The sequence below is a fragment of the Micromys minutus genome, assembly GCF_963924665.1.
Source record: "Micromys minutus genome assembly, chromosome: 33".
Classification (NCBI taxonomy): domain Eukaryota; kingdom Metazoa; phylum Chordata; class Mammalia; order Rodentia; family Muridae; genus Micromys; species Micromys minutus.
In genome coordinates this window covers 19,350,701-19,373,979 of record NC_137968.1, presented here as the reverse complement: position 1 = coordinate 19,373,979, position 23,279 = coordinate 19,350,701, and the positions used below count along the sequence as shown (strand labels likewise).

The window sequence follows — 23,279 nt, the reverse complement described above, 5'->3', positions numbered from 1 at the left end:
TGATCCCTGGTGCTGCAGTGGACCGTACGTGTTTTAGACAAGACACACCGCGAGTCTCCCTCCTTGCCTCTAATTGTTTTCTTTCCAATTCCGTAGACTCTTGTGTCTCCTTCTTTTCTACCCTGACCGGTAACTATCTTATGCACAGTCTTCTCTCTCTGGGTGTGGCTGTTACAAAATTTCACTGTTCAAAATTGAAATCAGGTGTTGGCTCAAAGGAGGGAAAAATTTTTGTTCTGCTTTTTTTTTATTCGTTTTTAATGTTGAACCCTCAGCATAGTCCATTTGTTGTTTTTCCCACAAACCCATCAGTCCGGGAGAGCACTGGGAATGGAAAGCATGTTGCCTGAGTTTCCTTGCGTACTATATAAAGTGTATGTAAAGGTCTCTCCACTTGGGCTGGGGTCTGCATGCTCACATTGGCTAAAAGCCTAGGGGGAGGCAAACGAGCCCTCACCCTGCCTGTCACATGCAGAGACCCCAGCTACTCTATGTGGAGAGGGTTCTGTCAAGACCAGACCTCTGAGCGGGAGTGTGGGGGTGAAGAACTCTTAGAAAGGAAGGGGTACCACTTCCTCCTCAAGTGGACTGTTTACACATTACTGTAACATTTCAACTTTTGCAAAAGATATAATAATTTTGATAATAAAATTCTTAACCATTAAAAAGGAAAAAATTTTTTATTCCTAACACATGCATTATCTACCAACCTCATGTGGTTGATTATTACTTAAACAGTAATGTTTTGTTGTGAACCAAAAGATTCTGTGTTCTTACAATAGATATAAATTATCCTCTTACATCATTGGAAACATAAGAAAGTGTTTTCTTGTGCCAGATGGTTAGAATGTCAGTGGTTTTAAAAATGATATCTGAGTTATCTTTCTATGTACCTAATGCCAGATCTAGAAGGTCCTAGATCCTTGAAAAAATAATTGGTAAGTTTACAATGAAAGAACACTTTTGTTTCACCTTGATAATTGAACCATAGAGACAAATCTCATTAATTTACAAAAAAGAAAAAATCCTCCATTAATGAGCTGGATGGTATTCACTGATGTTGTTGTCTCTTCATTATCTATGTTTGGGAGCCGTTGTCCTAGTTCCCATATCTTTGCATGGTCAGTTTGTCCTGCTCCCGTATTTACAACTCTTTGTTTCTCTATCTAATCTAATGAAGGTCCACAAGATCATACACTGACTATTTTAGCCACTAAAAATCACGTCTACGACATAATGTCGGGTAGCCATGTTGGTGTTGAGAGCTGCCCCATGTCTGTGGGATTAGTTTACTCACAGACCATTTGCATGTTATACTGGGCAACTTACTTGAGAACTGCAGGACCGTACTGTAGAGTCGTTACTGTTTAAGAATAAAAAGGTTAGATGTCAACAAGGGAAAAACAATGGAGTAAGGAGAGGTTGTTTCAAGACTTGACAAGAATGAGGACCAGTGGCCAGATAGGACACACATATAGACCTAAATACATTCATCTATTTCTTTGGCCTGGTTCTTCTACAAGACTGACTTCATCTGCATAAGAAAGTTCTGATATGCATGGAGCCCTTGGGAATTCACCATCCAATGGGGAAGATAAGCCATAGAAAAGGATGAACTTTGAAAAGACATGACCAGATGAAAAGCCAGGAGACTCGTTGAGGGTGGGATTACCAGAAGAAGACGGATCCTCTTATCTCTGGAGAGCTCTAAATATTTCTCAAAATGGTTGAGAGGCACTTCCATATCCATAGCAACCACCCATCAATGGTTAGAATGCTTCCAGATTAAGTTTAGAATGAAGTTTCCTGCATCCTTTGCTGACCTTTAGGCCAAGATCCCATGTGGATTGTGACTTCAGCACTTCTCACACTGTGTCTAGCAGCTGGTACCAGTTAATCAAGTTTGTCCTGTGCAGTGAAACTGTCACCCCACCAAGGGAAGTAACGCCACTGTGAAAACTCACTAACTTATGAAACCTACAGGTCAGTCAGCTCTCAGAGGAAAGCAGCACCTATCTTATTCTGATAAACTTTAGAGACCAGGTGCACATAAGTGCGCAAAAATTATCCTGAAAGATAGGATGATCTAGCCTGGACTATGATTGTATGTTGACATCATCTAAATCACACTAGAATGAGCAAATTCCTGATGAAGAAAATATTTAACCAGACACATAAAGTTTTTTCCAAAATCTGGGTCATTTTCAGTTTTTCATTACCAGTCTCATTGCTCCCTCTTTATCTAATCCAGTGACCTGGCAACGTCTTGGCATTTAATCTTCGTACACCTCTATGGTATATTTTTCCTAAAATCCACTCATTCTCTATTCATGCTATCCATGCATCCATCTGTGTACTTTTTTATCTCTATCATATGAAATGTCTTGGGACATACAGTAATTGGGACATACAGTAAGAAAGTGTCCCTTGTCTGAAGTTCACATTTAACTAAGAACCATATATATATGTATATGTATTATATATATGTGTGTGTATGTATATGTATATATATATATATATATATACATACATATATATGTATATATGTGTGTGTGTGTGTGTGTGTATGAATTCAACCTCCCTAGCCCTATAGAGATCTAACTCAAAGGAAGGAAAGACAAGCTCTCAGAAGCCAGATGTTTATACTCTGCACTGGATTGTAGGACAAACCACTTATCAGTGTAAGTTACCGGATTCGACTGGTAAGAGTGCAGTATTTCACTAGCATAGCACCTGTATTTTTTTTTCTAACCAGTTGAACAAGAGCACACAACAAAGTATTTTTGCAAAGAACTGATGGAATTGGTGTGGGAACATGGGAAGTTTTCTCGACTTCTGACTTTAGCTGACTCTTCAAACTCTGATAAGGACACGATTTTCCCAGGAGAGGTCAGCACACTGGAATTCTTCTCATATTTCATAAATGTATATGTCACTGTAAAACTGGCGTCCTGACAGCATGAGAGATACTGTTAGGTTCCCTCAGAGCTCAGAATGCTATTAGCATGCATGACCTGTTTTCCAAATAGGATTTTGTGCAAAGCAGCACAAACTCTGGCTTTCTTTTCCCTATTAACTGCTCACACTTGACACAGTCTTTAAATGATCTCATTAGCTTTCATCATAGCAACCTGCTTCTTAAATCCACATTGTTTTTTTGTTTTTTTTTGGGGGGGGGGGGCTGGGGATTATAGATTTCAGCAAGAGTCTAAAGTCTGGTTAGGGGGTTGGAGTTCTCTTGTATCTCCTGAAGATTTCCACAAACTAGGCTTAGAAAATCAACAGCCACTCCCATGACTACAGCTGAGATGGGGAAATGGTCCTATTGCAGCACACTTAGCAATCCGCTTACACTTTACACAACTACCACTGCTTGCTCCACAGCCAAGTGACACTGGCCAACCATGTCCCTGAGAGATAGAGGCCTCCACACCGTATCTTCCCAGAGATGGATTCTGTGCACTCCCTTCTCAGGCGTTTGTCTCTGTTGGCATGGCTAGTTTGTATGAACTGACCCAGTTCCCAGGCAACAATGAAAGATAAAAGATCAAATTCCTCCATACGTCATGGCAAATATCTACTTGTAATTTTAAAAGCTTTCCCCGTTCACCGGAATGGTGTTTCAAAGATGCCGAGCAGCAAACAAGATGTGAAAGGATCCCCAGTCTTAAAGGAGGCATGTTTTATAACCCCCCAACGGATGTGACAGGTACCAGTCAGCTTCATAAGACAGTGCCTGAGGGATTCAGCTCACAAATTGGAGGTTCAAATCCATGATCAAACAGCTCAATTTGCTTGGGTTTCTGGCAAAGATGGCACCTCTTGGTGGGCGCAAGTAAAGGAACAGCTGCAGACAGGAGCCATGAAGCATAAAGAGAAAGCCCGCTCCCACAGTCCCCTTTAAAGGGAAAGCCCTGTAACTTAGCAAAAGTCTAATAAAGATTCTCTTTAAGGTCCACAGCATCTGGCAATGATCTAAAGACTAACTCCTTCGCCCATTTATAGTTAATGTCGATTGTCAACCTGACAAGGTCAAGAATCACCAGGGAGACAAGCCTCTAGCATGTCTATTGAAGGCATTGCTAGACTAGGTTAATAGAGGTGGAAAGATCTGTCCCAAATGTGTATGGCACTATTCCCTGGTCAGGGATCAAGGTCTAAATTGAAAAGACAAAGTTTGCTAAGCCTAAGCATCCACCACCTCTTTGCTTCCAGAGTTCAAATACAATATGATGCTTCACATTGCTACAGCCACGTCTACCGTGTCATGACGGACAGTACCTTCAAACTGTAAAGTAAACCCCTACTTCCTTTAAGTTACCTTTCTTCATGTGTATTTACAGCAATAAGAAAATACCTAGTCTACCCATGAGCCTTTGTGGTACTACCATGTTTAAGCTATGTAATAAATAAGGCCTGAGTTTTCAGGTCAAATGACTTTGACTCTGGTCCCAATGTATTTTATTGCTGTCTGGATGAACTGACCTCTTCAATGGGCCACTTTTTATCCATTGAATGGTTCCCATATGATCCAGCTCCTAGAACTGCCATTTATATGTGTGTGTGTGTGTGTGTGTGTGTGTGTGTGTGTGTGTGTGTGTGTGTGTGTGTGTGTTTGTGGTTTTCACCCCAATAGAACAAGTACTAGTCCCCATTATGAACATGTTATTACCTTTTAAAATATGTATGACTCGGAGGTAAGGAGCACTGCTCTTTCAGAGGTCCAGGGCTCAATTTCCAGCACTTACATGGATGTTTATATCTCTACTTCCAGAGGCTCTGACCACCTCAGACAGACATATATGAAGGCAAAACAACAATGAACATAAAATAAAAATACATTTAAAAATATTTTTCAAGTTACAATACATACTTATTACTTTCATCTATTTTTCTCTAGTGTTATCTAGGAATAATATTTTTTTTTCTCAGCATAACACTGTATTTTTTACTTAGCATATATTTCACTGTTGGCTTTGTTAGTATGCTAAATGCAAACATGTTTTCCTTTAACCAATAAAAAATAAGTAACTTTCTTTTTTCTGGTTACATTGCAAGACATTTTTGAGAAATGGAGAAAAACATAAAGGTACAAATAAAAATATATCAAAACTCTGACATCCAGAGAAAGAAACCTTTGTTTTTTAGAAAGTGGTTCTAAGGTGCCACAGGAATTATGGATCTGAGACCTGGGAGCAGCCATATTGGTCACGTGGTCATCCTGGTGACTCCTGGTTGTCACTAATAGCTAATAGCTTCATTTTTACCTTCTCCAGCTTTACTTCAGAGGACAGCTTGCAAGTTCCAACTTCTGTTTTACTTATTAATTTTGTATTAGGGGCCTCAAGTTTTATATCAACTTTGTATTTCTAGGCTAGAGAAGTAGAGAATGCTGGAAAGTATTTGGCTCAGTGGACGCTTTGCAAGAGCAAGAGAAGAAAGTGCCTCTTTCTTTCACCATGAAGTTTGCCAAATGATCTCTGAGAGACTGTGATACCATTCACAGCTCGGCCAAGCTGAGTGGAAACTGCTCATCTTGGCAGACATCTAGAGTGAGCATCTAATTCCTCGGGGATGGTACGGGTCCTTTATCAGAAATAGTTCCATAGGCAGTATTTACATAACTGTGGCGGAGTGTGTGAACAAACACAGCTGTGGCATTGCCCTAAATATTTCTATTCAATGGGGAATTAAAAGAGAACTTTATCGCTGAACTACAGATAAATACAATTCATCAAGCAGTGGTCAGTTCAACTGGGGAACAAAATAGGAGTTATAAAAGACTAGCCTGCTCAAAATAGCTCCCATCAGCCCTCCTGACTTTATTGCTCCTCGACTCCCGCCTCCTTCCTCATCCCCAGTTCCAGAAATGTAGGACTCACAGTTAGCAAGGGAGTTCGCTTTTTTCTATCCAGAGAAAAGACTACAGGGTGTGCTTACTGGCTAAGTGGAGCCCTACTATGGGCCAACATTTCCCCAACACTGTGTTTGTGGTCATTTCCGGCAGGTTCCATTTTTCCTTCTATGTGAGAGGATTGAGTGTTACTGGGAATAGACGTTTTTGTTATGAGGAATTTAAGTCCAAGTATACTGAAATGGAAACATGATAGATGCAGTTCTAACTCACCCGTCTTCAGCCTTTCTTTGAGTTGTCATGGATTTTAAACTTTAGAATAGTCCTGATCCACGATGGGAAGGAAGATGCTTGTGCACTATAACCAAGTATCACTTGGTAGTTGGAAAAGATAGAACCCGATCCACCTCAAGGTTTTAATCTGCAGACCCGACATCACTGTGTTGACAGGACGGATTCCTTCTTTAGGACAGGATGGAGAAGCCATGGCGTACCTAACTCAGAGCACCATGAGAAAACCTGTAAACCTTGCCCCATTGCTGCATCCTCCATCATCTTTGATGTTCATCTCTGCCCCCTTTTTTTCTATTTTATTCATTGCTTGTGTGTGTGTGTGTGTGTGTGTGTGTGTGTGTGTGTGTGTCTGCCTGTGCAAGTAAGTATATATATACCATGATGTCAAGGCTAGAGAACAACATTGAGTTCATGCTGTCCTTCAACCACAAGTACCAGGTATTGAACTCAGGTTACCAGGCTTGGTGACAAATACATTTGACCCACTGAACCACTCAAGTTGACTCACTGCTCTTCTTCTGTGTCTTACAGTGATACTAGACCCGCCCACCTCAGTCCAGTGGGTAGGTTGGTGGAATAAAAGAATCTCTCTTACATTGACTGAACTATATCTACAAGGATTCTATTTCCAAAAGAGATCAGTCTAAGGCTCTTTGTAGACTTGAATTTTGCAGGTGATAAGTTCTTTGGAGATACTGACCAAGTAGCTCACTTGTTTCTATAGCACTGAACACATGCAAGATACCTTCAATTAAAGGATGTTTTTTGGTATTTGTCCAACACAAACACACACACACACACACACACACACACACACACAAATAAATAAATAAATAGATAAATAAATAGATAAATAAATGTAATTTAAAATTATTAAATAGTCAGGAAGAGAAAGCTAACACAAGTGTCATTATATGAAGAAAATATGAGAGTCTTACATTTACTAAAAAAGTTTCTTTTCCCACTCACTAAGTCAGGAATCTTAACTATTGGCACTGCAAACAACAATGGCTAATGTCAGGATTTATTAATCACAAAGTGTTACCCAAATCACTTTATAAAGAGTATTTATAGTCGTTACCATCAGAATTGCCATGTTCATCATAATTGCTACCAGTGCTGTTCTATAAGGTTGAAGTCATTTTAGGCTTATAGAAATTAAATCTCTCATTTGTCACCACAGTACAAGCAGGGCTTCCAGTTGTATTTCACAGTAACCTGGCTTGAACTGGCTAAGAGAAAGAATGGGGGCACAGCAGAAGAGGCACTGGAAGTTCCAGATCTGAGTGGCCCTGGTCTCAGCCCTGCCTTGTTCTACCCAAGACTACTCCCCTCCGAATGCAAGATAACCATCACCAGATCTGTGATTACAGCTGACTCAGTTCAGCTACACTCTGCCTCCCAGTTCCTGACCCAGAGAGAGACTGTGGGATAATAAGTGTTTGGAGTTTAAGTCACAAGGTTTCGGGGGGGATCTCGTCACGAGGTTTCGGGGGGGATCTCCTTTCTCAGCAGTAGATAACCATCATTCTCACCTGTCTTCTATTGGCTTGTCCTGAAAGCCACCTATAGATGCTCTACTTCATTCTTTCATTGAAAGTACAGGTTATCCCTCACATAATTTATCCTAATTACAGTTTTCCTCTACTCCAGTCCCTGCTGGTCTCTCCTCCCCTCTGGATCCAATCCCTTTCTACCTACCATTAGAAAAAAACAGGCGGTACACATTGTTGACACAGGGGAAAAGCAATAAAGTCCCTAATTGTTCATGATTTCAAAAAAAAAAAGAAAAAGAAAAAAAACTTCTAAAGGATTTTAAAGTGATAAATATAATAATATAACAATGTAACAATATTCTCTGGTTCTTGGTAGCCCTAGCAGTATTGGGAATTAGCATTAAGTCAAATCAGATATTGCTTGGTTACTACCATAACCTTCATGCCAAGATTGCCCTAGAGTATCTTGCAAGTGGGACAACATTGTAGGTAAAAGTTTGTGTTTGGTTTGGTCCTTATGTTTCTTGTTGGGTAGCCTGCGGAGTACTTTCTTGTACCTTCCTGTATTGAAGACAAGAGCATAGGGTGAAGGCAGTATGTAGGCACCCTTTCTCGACTTCTCCGTGTTCAGTGAGGCTTATAGGTGTTGTGTTCAGCAATGGTAGTTTGCTGTTAGTTTGTGGAGAATAACCTATAGTCCTGGCGTTATTTGGAAATTCCCATGGGTTACAATTGGCAAATAACTCAATTAGATGTCACACAATATCAGTACTAGAAACTTTGTTTGGTGACAAGAGATGTGCAGTTGGGAGTGTGTCTCCTCATTATTTGGCAATTTTGTTTGAATCCCCTTTGTGCATGTATATATTCTAGGAAGCTTGTACTATATTGTTTTCATGCTATTGTTCAAATGGCCCTTAATTGGAACTATCTCATTATACCACCCTGAACACAGATAGGCTTGTCTATAGGTACAAAAGTGGCTGGGCTTAGTGTGGATACTCTATTTTCAATCTATACAGTCCCTGGACATTTTAAAGTTTATGCCCAGGCTTTGACCACTGGAGAGTTTTACTTGATGAGTCTGGGATAAGCACCAAGCATCTGTATTTAACTAAATGATGTTTCAAAACAAATATACTCCAGGTTTTTGAGGAATCCTTTCCTTGAGAACCTCTTCTATGGTTTCAGATTATAAAAGGCCCAGGTCCCTCTTCTCTTCTGGGTCATCTGCTTCTCTCTTTTAAGGATTAATTGAATGCTTCAACTCCCCATTCAGTAACCTGTTCACCTCTGGGAAGTCTGGCAGCAGCTAGACTAAGACTTTTATGAGCATACACAGTTGCTTGTCTACAACCAGAATCACATCTAATTTGCCTGACAGGTTGCTAGACCCTTCCCTGAGTATTCCTAAATAGTGCTGAGAAGGGAACCAAAGAGTGGGTATTTCTAGTAAGTTCTGAGTAAGATGGTGCTGCTGGGCTTGGCCGAACTTTGAGAGTCATTGAAGAACAAAATTGGACTAGATATTTAAACTTTGCCTCATAAATTTAAACGTTGCCTCAGAAACACTCTAAGATTGAAATATCTGTCTGTCTCTCTGTATCTCTATGTCTCTCTATGTCTCTCTCATATATATGTCTCACATATGTGTGTGTCTCTCTCTGTCTCTCCCTGCCTTCCTCCTTTCCTCTTCTTGCTCCCTCTCTCCCTTTTCCTCTTATTATCTCCTTTCTCCCTCTCTGTCTCTCTGACTCTCTCTCTCCTTGCCTCCATTTCTCCTTCCCCTTTTCCTTCCCTCCATTTCTCCCCCTCTTAATACCTCCTTTCCCTGTCTCTGTCTCTCTGTGTTTCTCTATATCTGTCTCTCTATGTTTCTCTGCCTCTCTGTCTCTGTCTCTGTGTGTGTGTGTGTGTCTCTGTCCCTGCCTTCCCCTCCTCTCTTCTTTCCACCCTCCACACCCATGAACACCATACTGTTCAGATAACACCATAATTTATAGGCCAGGAAAGACTGTCAGAGCTGTAGTGACACAGGCCAGTCATCTCAGATACCTGAAAGGCAAAACCAAGATGACAAATTCAAGGCCTGAGCTACAGATAAGTTTAAAGTCTGAATGAGTTTAAGACCTAAATGTTGTATATAACAGGTTCTAAGCCAGCCTAAACAATTTAAAGAGATTCTGTCTCAAAAAAAAAAAAAAAAAAAAAATGTTTGCAAGGCTGAGGACCATGCTTAATTGGAGAGTGTGTACTTAGCAAAGCATAAGCCTATGTTTAATCCCCAGCCCCAGGAAGGAAATAAAAACAAGCATTTTCACAATTATCATACTCTAACCAGGCAAGTGTGACGACACAGAGTCTAAGAGCAGATATTTTGGCAGATGGTCACTGGAGACATCAAGGACTTCTGGGACGCCTTCAGTTTCCTACTGCTTGATCCAGTTAGCAGTTAACATGAACATATTCACTTCCCAGAACACCTGCAAAGGCTGGACATGTGGTCCACATCTGTAATCTCAGCTTTTAGGATGCTGAGAAGAAAAACTGAAATTCCAAAAGGTAACAGAGCAAGACTCTGTGTCGGAAGACAGAGGGGTGATGGTGGTGAGTAATGGCTTCCCAAACTGTCTTTTAAAAAAAAAAAATAGAAAGCACCCCTATAGTCAAAGGAAAACACTGTTAACAAAGTGCTTGCATGTTTTAACTTTCTAGAACAATAAATAGTGGTAGACATTAAGAGACGAAGCAAGAGTGTCCTTTCATGTATTTTCAGAATCTCAAGCCTACCCTTAACTTCCTGTGTCTTCTTTGGAAAGTCCCTAAGAGGCATAGCATTGTTTTTCTCCTGGGTTGGGACAGATGGCAATGCTACAGTCCCCTGAGTCTTCACACAAAAACTTCAGCCTGTTGTGGCTTGTTTTCAAATTTCTTACCAAGAATGCTAATGGTTGCTCAAACTCCTTAAATACATCCCACTTTCTAAATCTTTTTTTTTCTCTCCTACAGTTCAGGTTTCTGGGTTAAATGGTCTTCTCCAAAGGTCGGTTTCAAATGTTAGTGGGGCCAGGTTGCCTTGAGATGTCTAACAGTCATGTTATCTGAAAAATAGTTATATCCCAAGGCAGGAGAAAATAGGGTATTGTTGGGCACATCCCAGGCGATGAATGCCAGTCTTCAGACTGCGACAGAAAACAGTGGTTGCCTCCATCTTAAATGGTACTTTATCTAAAGCAGAGGCGCTGTAATCTGTTTTTAAAATCACAGGTTCACGTGTGTTTGAATCACAGAATCACCATCTATGTAGCCTTGGGTAAATTATTTCCCTGCTCTTCCAAACTCTGATTTTCAATAATGTTAAACCAGCAATGGAAATTATAGGATTATTGAGAACATCCTAATATTATTATACTAAAAGATTAAAAATGTTGCCTGCAATGTAGTAAATTCTAAGCGGACTTTAGTGTGATTATTAAAGCAGTGAGAGGAAATAAATACATGGATATTTTAATTCTGTTTTGAGGTTTCCAGTGCCAACATCAGTGAATTAAAATAAATATTTTCCGTGCAATTGTAAATAACTATATGGAAAAGTACAGAGCTGGAGAATACATAGTGATCTGGATGGTTGGATGAAGGTCTCTGGGAGATCATTGTGGTGATTGAATAGCTGTTTACAATGGATTACAGTCACCGTTACACAAATCTACAAGGGATAAACTACATAGACATATATACTGTACCAATGCCAGGGCTCTTGTTTTGATATTAAAGTATAGTATGTAAAATACCGTCATGAGGGAAGGTGGGTGGGACAGGACCGACTCTTCTGTACTGTTTGTACACATCCATATTAACCTGTAATTTCCTCACAATCACAAATTAAAAGCGAACATTACCCGTCTCAGTCACTGTTCTGTTGCTGCGAAGAGACACCATGATCAAGGCAATGCTTACAAAAGAAAGCATGTAATTAGGGGCTTGTTTATAGCTTTAGTGGCTTCAGTTCATTATCATCATGGCAAGGAGTATGGTGCTGGAGCCGGAACAGAGCTACACCCTGATCTACAGCCCTCTAGAGTGATAGAGAGGACCTGACATAATCCCTTGGGACCTCGAAGCTTCTCCCACCACCCCCAGTAACACTCCCTCAACAAGACCACATCTCCGAATGTTTCTAATTCTGTCGGAGCTCTACTCTCTGGTGACTAAGCATTCAAATATATGAAACTATAGAAGCACTCATTCAAACCACTGTATTCCACTCACTGACACCTAAAGGCTTGTAACCATATCATAATTCAAAAATACATTCAATCCAACTTCAAAAGCCCCCACAGCCTATCACAGTCTCAATGCAGAATCCACAGTTCAAAGTCTCATGTGAGACTCATGGGTTCTCCTCATTGTAAGCCACTATAAAATTAAAACCGAAAGCAGAACCCTGACTTGCAGTGCCCTGTGGCACGGAATCTACATTACCATTCCAAAAGAAAAGACAGGGAACATAGGAAAATCTGGACCAAAGCTAGACCAAAACACCAGCTGGCAAACCCAAAATTCTTCACCTCCATGTGTGCTGTCAAAGGGTTTTTCAGGCCTCCAGTTCCTTTCGGCTTCATTAACTGCAGCAAACTTCTCTGTCTTGTGCCAGTTCCATACCTGCTCTGAAGCATTTTTGGCAGGTATCCCACAGCCCTGGCATCTCCAACATCTTAGGGTCTCCAACACAATCTGGGCTTCACCTCCACAGCTTCATAAAGTGATCTCTCTGGGCCTCCATGCAGGGACACCCCTGACATATGCCTGATCTTGGCATCTTCCCTTAGCCACGGGGAGAGATCCCATGACCCTTTTCTTGTATCCTTCACTCTAAAGCCAGAGTCATGTTGCCAAAGCTGCCAAGTTCTGCTGCTCGATGGAACTTGGCCCACTCTTTTGATTGCATTTGCATCAGCTCTGTTTTTGATGGTTTCCTTCACTGCTTAGGCTTTTCCTTAGTTCTTTTCTACAAGTAAAATCTAATCTAAAATCTTGTCCTGAGACCACACCTCCCCTGGTTCCATTTAGTATTAGGCTATACTTTAATCTTGTATCTCTTTGATGTCAAACTGTACATTTTGTATTTATTTTTGTCTATCTTGCTCCTTTTCATTATAGTAGAATGTGTGTGTGTGTGTGTGTGTGTGTGAGTAATCTTGACCACTAATAGTCAAGCAACACAGTTGATACAGATTGCCTTAAAATCTCCTCCACCAATGTGGAGTCTATGGGGGCCATTCCACTTCAAACCACGACAGACACTGTCTAAAACATCCCACTATTAAGATACTCATTCAAACAGATCATCTTCACTACATCTTGAGTGGTCCAACTTCAACTCTGGCATAAGCTTTGGCATTCAGTATTAATTGTGAGATATGTATACACAATCAGTCATATTTAAGTGTGCCACAGACAAGGTTCCTAAAGAATAAAGATTTGGCAACTAGGAAGTAGTGTTACACTACTTGCACTTGAAAGGCATGAGCAGAAGGCAGAATTAACAATTTAAGATCTTCGGGGGGTGGGGATAGATAAAAAAACATCTTCCTCAGTTACATGGAATTTTGGGAGTTAGTATAAGCCACATGAGAGCCTTCTCAATAAAAAAGTAAAAGAATATAATATTTGACCATTTTTTTTTATTTTAAAACATGTTAATTGACTAACAGTGGAAGACAGAGTTAAGAATGTGGCTAGTTCCTGCCATCTGCTTCCTACCATAATAGCAATGGTGTGACAGCAATACTAAAGTAAAGGCATTTGATGACTGAAATAATGAACCCATGAATGGTGGATTAGTGGAACCATGAGGGTAAACATCCATAATAAATACTGTGTTCACCTTAGAAAGGTTGGGTGTGATGAAGCGAGAACTACCAGGTCATCCTGCAACTCCTCTGTTTGCCTCCCCAGGCAGCTTGAAATTCACTCGCCAGATGCTAAGCACACAGTGATCCTGAGGAGTAAGGACTCCGCCACTGCCCAAGCCTGGTTCAGTGCCATCCATTCCAATGTTGGTGACTTGCTGACCCGTGCAGTTTCTGACATCAGGGAGCAGCTGGGGAAGACAGGGATTGCTGGCAGTCGTGAGATCAGGCATCTTGGCTGGCTCGCAGAAAAGGTAAGAGAAATTTGCCCCTATCAATTGCCCTTAGGTTTCTCCACTGAAACTCACTCATTTTATAGGCTGCTTCTCTTCTTATTGGTAATTGGATTTCCTGTCCATGGCAGAAGATCTCATAACATTGCAGTATGTGGGGAATTTGTGTTCATCAACATTAATTTTCTAGCCTACTTTCAAATATGTAGCAAATTACACATGGTCCCTAACTGCTCAAAAGATGAATGTGAAGGCTAAGGAATAGTTGGATTTCTGTGGTGTGCTCTAGCACAACATCTAGGAGATGGAGTGTGGATTTTAATAAACCTGCATATTAATTAAATAGATCCTTTAAAAACCATATGTTTACAAATGACAGCTATGATATTAATAATGAAGATTTATGGAGCAACTACTTTGTGCTGATTCATTGCCACCTTATCTTTTTCTTTGTACTTTTTTTTTGGAAATTGTATTATATTAGTTATTTAATTTATTTACATTTCAAATGTTATCCCCTTTCCTAGTTTGCCCTCTAAAGACCCCCTATACCTTACCCCTCTCCCCTGTTTCTATGAGTGTGCTCACCCACCCACTCCTGCCTCACTGCCCTAACATTCCCCTATACTGGGGCACCAAGCCTCCACAGGACCAAGGGTCTCTCTTCCCATTGATGCCCAACAATGCCATCCTCTGCTACATATGCAGCTGGAGCCTTGGGTCCCTCCAGGCATACTCTTTGTTTGGTGGTCAAGATGAAAAGCTAACAAAGGGTTGCAACTGAAGAAGCTTAAATGTATACTGTAAATAGAATGCATAAAGCCATCACTTAGATATTTTAACAAATCAGGCAACTAAATAAACATCTCTGAAGCAATGATGGGCTGATGTAGACTGTCACTCTTTCACATGATGATGGTGGTGGTGGTGATTATGACAACGTTGATGAGGACACAACTGTGTCTCGTGGAGGACAGCCGCCATGGAAAAGCTTCGTATGAAACATTAAGGCTGTTTCTCAGATTTTTTTCCCAATAGTATGTGCTATGTTCTGCTTGAAGAATTGAGCCTTGGCTATTGTTCTTACAGCTAATTGCTGTCCCTTCAACCTGCAGTGCTTCTAAGGTTTCTGAACCCTGGGCTTTGAGGCAGTTTGACCTCCCCCTGCCTTTAATTTACCTTTTAATAAGTGGTAAATGGGAATAGAGATGTTGAAATCACAGCTTGACTGCCAATGAATCCTGTTATCTGAGAAGGCCCAGTCAAATAGTACTTGGTCATAACACCTGAACACACCACTTGCCTATTTCCCACTATGTTGTGTGTGTATGTGTGTGTGTGTGTGTGTGTGTGTGTGTGTGTGTGTGTGTGTCTGTGTGTACATCTATTCACACAAGTGTCTGGGCCACACATTCAGTGCAGAGTGGGTTGGTTGGTTTGGTGTTGTCCCATCTCTCACAAATGTCATAGAACTAAAGGACAGTGGAGATGTTAAGAGCTTCAATATCATAAGGCCTTGGAACCCCATGAAGCCTGTCATAATTTGTTGGCTTAGAAGGTGACTGGAAGCTGGGAAAGTTGTGTGACCGTGACAGAGGACTCAGAGGGGAATCCGAGGTGGTGAACCATTTCTGCATAGGGATGTCTGTGGCCTTGGTGTAAGTGCACATGTTTTGAGTTGGTGCTCCTAATGGATAAAAGCACAAGAAATGTGCACCACTGGCATCTGCAAAGTCACAGTTGCTAACACTGCTCACCATTTACTTCTCCGGTGTGTTTCTTTGGGGGGAAAGCTTGTTATTGAGAAACCCTGCAGTTTCAAGGAACTAAAGTTTAACTGTGCTTGACCACAGGGTGGTTGTGCAGCCTGTGTGCCAGGGTACTTAATGATATTACTCACACCTTTCCATCTCTCTGTGTTCCTGTCTCCTTTGATGGTTTATTCTCAAAGAACATATCTCTGCTTGACAGGAACATTTCATGTTCATTTTCTTACTGTTGGCTGTCTCTAAGTTGAAGCCTCTGTGCTCCACCCCTTCTAACAAAGGCCTTAATATTAAATCTACTTGGATTGATTGCCTTGTGTCTTATTTAGAGCTTCAGTTTTGCTGAGATGAACCAAGTCATATTCATTGAAAACTAAAGAATGGTAGTTTTATTTGGGGCAGGGTAGAGAGAGGTCTGTGTGAGAGTCTTTCTATATAGCCCAAGCAAATGTAGAATATCTCAGACTCCCAAGAGCTGATATGACAGGGATGTGCCACCAGAAAGGCACAGGTTTTTCTTAGGGGAGAATATCATCATGATTGTTCTAGTTTTTTTGAGGCCATGTAGCCCAATATGATGTTGAACTCATTGTATAGCTAAGGATCTCCCAAATGTTTAATCACCTCAGATTCCAGACATATGTCACCATACCCAGTTTATTTGGTGCTAGATATCAAATACAGGGCTCTGTGTATGGTAGGAAAGCACTCTACCAACTAAACTTCAATCCCCAAAGGGACATTTTTTTTTTTTTTTTTTGTAATGGAAAAATTGGAATAGTAAAGTATATATAGGTGCAGGAGAGACGGACATAGCAGACACTCTTTACAGAAGGACAAGAATAGGTACCGATTGAGATGGAACAGTTCTTCATTGGGTTAAGGTCCTGTGCTAACATGAGTGGTCATAGGAGAGGAAATGGAACACATCTTCAGGGTCCTGGCAGAGAGAAATAGAATTCAAAGTGATGACTAAAAGGATTTGGTGCAGAGATAGTTGGTGCAGTGTAGCTGAGATGCAAGAAGCACATAAAGAAGCTCTTAGGAATAGACATGAGATGCTGTGCAGTCCTTGGACCTGAAAAGACATGCGCAGGGGCAGGAACTGAAACCGTCAGGCATCATGGCTGTAGATAAAGGCTGGTTATTCCCCAGAACAGTGTTTAGTAGAAAAAGGCAGCTCCTGCCACCTTTGGTTACTGACCTTGTGTTCTTATGCCCCAGTGACTGAGGCTGGCCTGGAGCAAGGACAAAGGGCAAACACCAGCAAAGTGGCTGGTGGACATGAGCATGAGGACTCACAGAAGGATGGGAAGAAGCACAAATTGGGTCTGGCATGTATGTGGGTTCTAACCAGCACATGTGTTTTCCAAGCCTATATTCATAGGCACATAGGCATGTGACCCCTCCTGTCACATGTACATATAATACACAGACACACATGCACACACACACACGCACACACATGCATGCATACACACATGTACACATGTGGATTCATTAAGTGCTATTCGTGCATCCTCACCTCAAGAACACTCTAAACAGCTGATTCATTTCATGCCATGCTCTTTTCTTCAACGTCCCTCTCTCATCTCTTCAATCATAATCTGTACTAAACGTTGTTATTGTTCAGATAACTGAAAACGGACATTGTATCAGTCCTAGTGGTACTGGCTGTGTTTCCAGAGGTTCCATCATTTTTACTTAAAAACTGAGTTGTGCCTTTGGCTTATCTTAGTCATCTGGAGGCCATTATTAGGTGTTCCCATCGAGCAGTAATAAGGGCATATAAAAAGCTCTTTCTGTTCTGGGAATGCCATTATTCCTACAATATAATTTCAGATAATTATTGCAGATGTCTCCTTGAGTGTATGCTTCAGTGTATCTATAAGAGCAATAATGACTTATCATGGACAATTATTATAAGGAAGAATATCCTTTCTTGTTTTTAACTCTAAATTTCTCAAAAAAAAATTTACCATACATCAAGTCCAAGGGAACAAATCCAAACAAAGCTTATTTTTGAATAGATATTTAATACGAAATTCTAATGTAGATTCATATGGATGGCTTTTAGCCAAATACAATGAATGGCAAATCCTTAATACTGTGCCTTTCTTATCACAAATATCAAAATTTTCTTGGTATTTGTAAAGATATAAAATGTGATCCTATATATATCCCGCTGCAATTTACCTTAAATTGATGTCCTTTGTCTTTCGATGTACTGTTAAGCTTTGATTTGGGGATGAATAATGGAAGCTACATGACAGGACTACACAAATCATATTTAAATCCAAGGTTTTGCAAGGGAGGCTTATATGAGCATAATGTGAAGCAGCGTCAATTTCCTTTGTCAAATTCCATTCCGTGCAAATTCCAAGACCTCGTTGACTCTACATGGGAAGAAAACTGAATACTAACGCTCTTCTCTTCTTGAGACAGTTGAAGGAGTCAAAAGAAGGCTCTTAAAAAGCCATGAGCTCTCTGGTGACTGGAGTCACTGCACTGCCAGAGAGGATAGAAGGAAAAGAGTGGGGGGGTAGCATAGGTGAGCTTGTAGGGAGGGCAGAGAATACAACAAAAACTTTTCTGAAGGTTCTGCCAAGCATGAATAGCACTGATTTAATGAAATGTGTGTGTGTGTGTGTGTGTGTGTGTGTGTGTGTGTGTGTGTGTGTGTGTATCTGTGTCTGTGTGTATGCACATAGATACATGTGTGCATGTATGTATATGTCTGTGTCTGTGTGTATGCACATGGACACGTGTGCCTGTATGTATATGTATGTGTGTGTGTATTATATGTACATGTGTCAGAAGGGTACCTGTGCCTATGCATGCTTATAGACAACAGGGTAGAACATCAGACAACCAGCTCTATCGTTGCCATACTTAAAACAGGGTCTCTCATTGACCTTGGGCTAGGCCTGTAAGCCCTGGCCATAATCTTATTATCACCAGCTGCACAGCTCTTAGAGTTCCTGGGGTGCACATGGCTACATATATTCTTTTACATGCATGTTGGGATACCCACTTAGGTTCTTCTACCTGCACAGCAAACATTCTTACCCATTCAGCCATCTCTTCAGCCTTTTGTGGAAGATGTGGAGAGTTACACAATGATCTAAGCTTGAATTGGTCAACAGTGTGCTTATTAGCATGACTAAGGAGTTACAGTTGTCATGGTACCCTAAGTAGGAACAGTCACATGTGGTACATGCTCCTTAGTCAGCAGATCATATGTAGATGAAAGATATGTCTCCTGGCATAGCATAGTGGTCTATTGAAGGTCAGCTTGTGATGTGGCAGCAGTTTATAGTCAATCCACACACTTATAGTAAACTGGATGGGTGGTTCTTTGTCTACAAGTGTTAAATCTACATGTCCTTCCCTTAGAACAAATAATAAAACAGAGATGAAAAGTGATAATGCAAAAAAATATGTGCCAGTAATAACTGTTAAAATAAAACTTGAGCCAAGTATTGGTGTGCTTTCAAAAGATATAGCTGCAAGAGGACATGTTGACATTGAGACCATTCGAGGCATTGTTAATGAGTTGACAACCAAAACATGGTGGAGGCAGACTCAGAGCCAAGAAGAGTGGTTATGGAGAGGGTAAAAAGGCCCCAGGGGAACTAAAGACAGTGAAGGTTCACATGGACGAATCCATAAACACCCTTTTCATTATGTAAGGATGAAGGGATGGTCACTGTTCTAACAGTCAAAGACACTGAGGAGTGTGGCCAGCCTGGGTGACACAGTGAGCTGCTGACTCAAAAGAATTTTATTTATTCTATTAATATATGAAAGAAAAAATACAAAGGACACGATACTGTTAGTTGATGAAAACTAAGAAAGGGTAAGTCAGTTTTCCAAGACACAGAAAACAGGCTCATCTGTCTCTAAAGTAATGAGGCAAAGAAGGCAATAAAGATCCATTCAAAGTGTCTTGTGTCCAAAGGAAAGGTGCATTGCCGTTCCTAGTCTCTCTAATATTTAAATCTTAAACTGTTGGGAAAAAAATGCCAATGAAATAAAGCAATAGTCACATTCCCTTATATATTCATAGGTATGAAGAAGAGACAATTTATAGGATATTGATAAAAATTGTTGAGGGTCATGGAATCATCCTTATGTTCCAAACTAATCATTACATTCCATTGTGTAGTTTCATCTTTCCTAGTCAATTCTACTGCTTAGCATTCTGTGTAAAAGCAGGACGATTGACTATCCCCACCTGACTCCCTGCCTCTCTCTCTCTCTCTCTCTCTCTCTCTCTCTCTCTCTCTCTCTCTCTCTCTCTCTCTCTCACTCTCACTCTCTCTCTCTCTTCCTCCCTCTCCCTCTCCCTTCCCCTGCCCCCCCTCACACACACACACACACACATACACACACACACACACACTCCTTTTCTCCATCCTTCTTTCTCCCATTCCTCACACACACACACACACACACTCCTCATCTCCTTCTTTCCCTCTCCCTCTTTCCTTCTCCCCCTCTCTCTCATTTCTGTGTTTATTCATCTAGCCATCTGTCTCTTTCTGTGTACTGTACAGATCTTTCTGTGTATATGCATATGTTGGTGTCCTTCTTCTATTTTTTCACCTATGCTCTCATTGGTCCTTAGTCTCAGCAGTAATGATTTATCCACAGCACCCCCACCAAATTTCAGATAGAGCCAACCAACCATTCCACCCTCACATTTTCTAGCTCCCTTGCCCAGATCCATTAAAAGAATCTCAAGTGTAAATGTGAAACAGCCCTGGCCAGCATCAACAAGCTCCTGGTAATCAAGTTCTCAACTGTGTAATTAATGGAGCGATATTTCTGGAGTCTCTAAATAAATCACTTACCATCTGCCTAAAATTTACCTAAGTCAGAATTTCCCATCACTCTTCACAAGGAGAAAATAGTTTCTAACCTGAAGGAACTCCCATCTGATAAGAGATGGAAATAGAAATGCTGTGCAGGCTTCTTCCATCCCTAAATCAAGAAGGGTGGCTATGTTGGGAACCAGACTGTTAATGCAATTAAGTACTAATAGGACTGTTGTGTTACTCTTAAAAGCAGTCTTTCAGTTCCTGAATGAGTCACATTTGTGATGGAACAAAGCTGGGGAAAACCTGGCAACAGCCTGGGTATCTTCCTCCTTGGCATTTTAGGCTCAATGAGTCAGTATGGATGTAAGTTTCAGTTTCCCGCTACACTGGGGATGTGTGGACCTGACGCCATCATAATGAACTCATGAACATATGCTGCTTTTCCTCATGATATCACAGGGCACAGTTTAGTGTCATTAGTCATTTGCAATATCCAAGGTGGAAACATCCACCTGCCCATGTGAGAGTGGTGGATTGTGGGCATTTCAGCCCTTTGGAGATGACTCATACCTCTTACTGTGTGCCTGCCTAAATCTCTTTGGAGCACATGATTTAACTCAAGACAGAAGACTCTCTGGACCTGTTGGTATGACTATTCAAACTGTGATAACATTAGTAATACGGTTTAGAGATTACAGACTGTTCATCTTTTCTCAGCCAGATCTTGTCCAGGAAAACCTGACTTGTGTAAAGAAAAAAAAATGGCTTTCCGAATGTTTCCCCCATTGGTTTTCCTAAGAACTTCCTTTCCACCCTCTCAGGGAGGTTTTCTCTGCCCTGAACAGGGTGAAATACCTGAACAGGAAATACCTCACCCTGAACAGATGTGCAGTTGTTAGCCACATGGCCTCATGGCTTAAAGGTGAAACACACTACACGGGATGAGGAGCCACATGGAAGATGCATTAGGGAGCTGAGTGAATCGGCAAATCAGTGTGTGAAACATGCTTAAAAAGAAGAACAGGGAGTGTGTGATGTGACCGGGATGTCATGCTGATAAAGTCTTAGGGATCCAGCAGAAGTCCTCGACCTGGTCCTGATGACTTGAGAAAGAATGAACTGGGAAGCATTTCCCAATGGTTGCAGGATGTATCAAAGGAAAGCAGAGAGTCAGGAACTGCTTGCTGATTGCTCTCTGGTCCCCCAAAAAGTACAATTATGTGAATGCCTTCCTTTTTCCATGTTCACTAGTGTTGCAGTAAATATCAAAAGAATATCATATTTCTTTATCGGGCCCCAAGGTCGCACTCCACAGATGCTACTCTAGTCTCAAGCCGAACACATGGATTCTGTCACTTGGTCCACAACCTACACTCTCCACACTATTCCTTTCCCAGGAGGTTCTTTCTGCCCACCCTGCTGTTTCTGTCCCCAGTGGTTACAGCTGCTCTGGCATGTTTCCTCCTGCTACTGCCTAGTACAAACATTACTCCAAAGCCTGATAGCTTTTCATGTTAGGTTTAGATATTAAATTCTCAGTATACAAACCTTCAACACAATAAAATTAAATCCAAGGGACAAAGATACAAACTGCCCTTCTATAAGAGATAAAAGGACTATAGAATCCCTTAAGAATATTCATATCTACCTATCGCCAATTACAGCCACAAGGATCTAGGTCTCCTTTCTCCAGCTCCATCTTGATTTTTTCCTTTCCCTCCCCAACTCTTCTGCTTTACTCCCTTTTCTCTGCCTACCTCTCCTCTGTTCAATCATGTATCAGCTTAACATCCATCTACACACTAGAGCCATGACTCTTTATAGAACTCTGGAGCTAGAAGAAAAATACAAGAGAAACCATGAATGAACATTTTATGAAAGTTAACCGTAGTCCTGCAACTGGTTTGCAATAATAATCTTACCATGCATGCAAAGCACAATTGTGTCTGTTCAGAATGGCATGAATGCATAATCCTGCCTTTGCCCTACTGCCACTGGAGAGTGTAAGGGAATTCTACTTGTACCTGAAACTGGAATGAGAGGTAGTCACAAATTAGTATCTCTACCTCCCATAAAGGAATAGGCAAAAAGTAGAAAAGTTCTCTTGGAATATCAGGGATGGAGGGGGGTAGATAAGAACATTACCTGCACCAGGAGGAAAATGAACATGTGATGAGTGAGAGTCTAGCTACAAAGCCCATTGACCAATGAAGAGAGGCTTCAGACGCATCCTTGGGTATTTCATGAAGTCTTCAGACGAGCATTCAGTTTTGTATGCTTCGGTCTACCAAAGCGCTAAGTTTGTAATGGCTGCTCACCACCTGCAGATGCACGATCAGGGTGCCCGGTGTGATTCCCAAATATTCAGTACAAATATCCTGTTGGAAAGAAGGAAGGGAACTTTAAAACAGTCACCATTTTGCTCTGTTCTCACCCCAGAGGGAATAAGGGTTTATTCTAGAGCCAACTATGAGTGAGCATGGCCCAAGAACACAGATTTAAGTCACACTGAATTCCATGTTCCAACATGGAAGTCATTTCCTGAAGTTTTTTTTTCTTTCTTTCTTTCTTTGTAATGAAAGGAAAGAAAGACATAAACCAAGGCTCTTTGCACATACTTGATGGACACATCAGAGTTGAGTTTACTACAATGGGGGAGCATCCAACCCAGCCTCAGAAGCCACATGACAGCAATCTTAGATTTTATTTTATTTTATTTTTTGGTTGGTGGAAGCTAGTCATTTGCTAGGTTAATACATTTTTCAGAAGGTTTCACCTGATACTGGGAAGGATGTGAGATCAGAGTCAGATGGGAAAGGGACAATGAAGAAGCTAAAGATGGCCAGAGATAAATTATAATCAGGTGTGGAACTGCAACACTCTAACCCCCCCCCTCCAAGG

General features: G+C 41.0%; 1 protein-coding gene across 1 annotated transcript in view; it reads left to right on the top strand.

Moving 5' to 3' along the window:
* The window catches only part of SNTB1 (syntrophin beta 1), a 242,172-nt gene that overhangs the window by 138,763 nt on the left and 80,130 nt on the right, over nt 1-23,279 (top strand). The window contains exon 3 of the mRNA XM_080909349.1: nt 13,603-13,810. Within this exon, the coding sequence (XP_080765475.1) occupies nt 13,603-13,810 (208 nt within the window). The remainder of the gene's footprint in view (nt 1-13,602; nt 13,811-23,279) is intronic.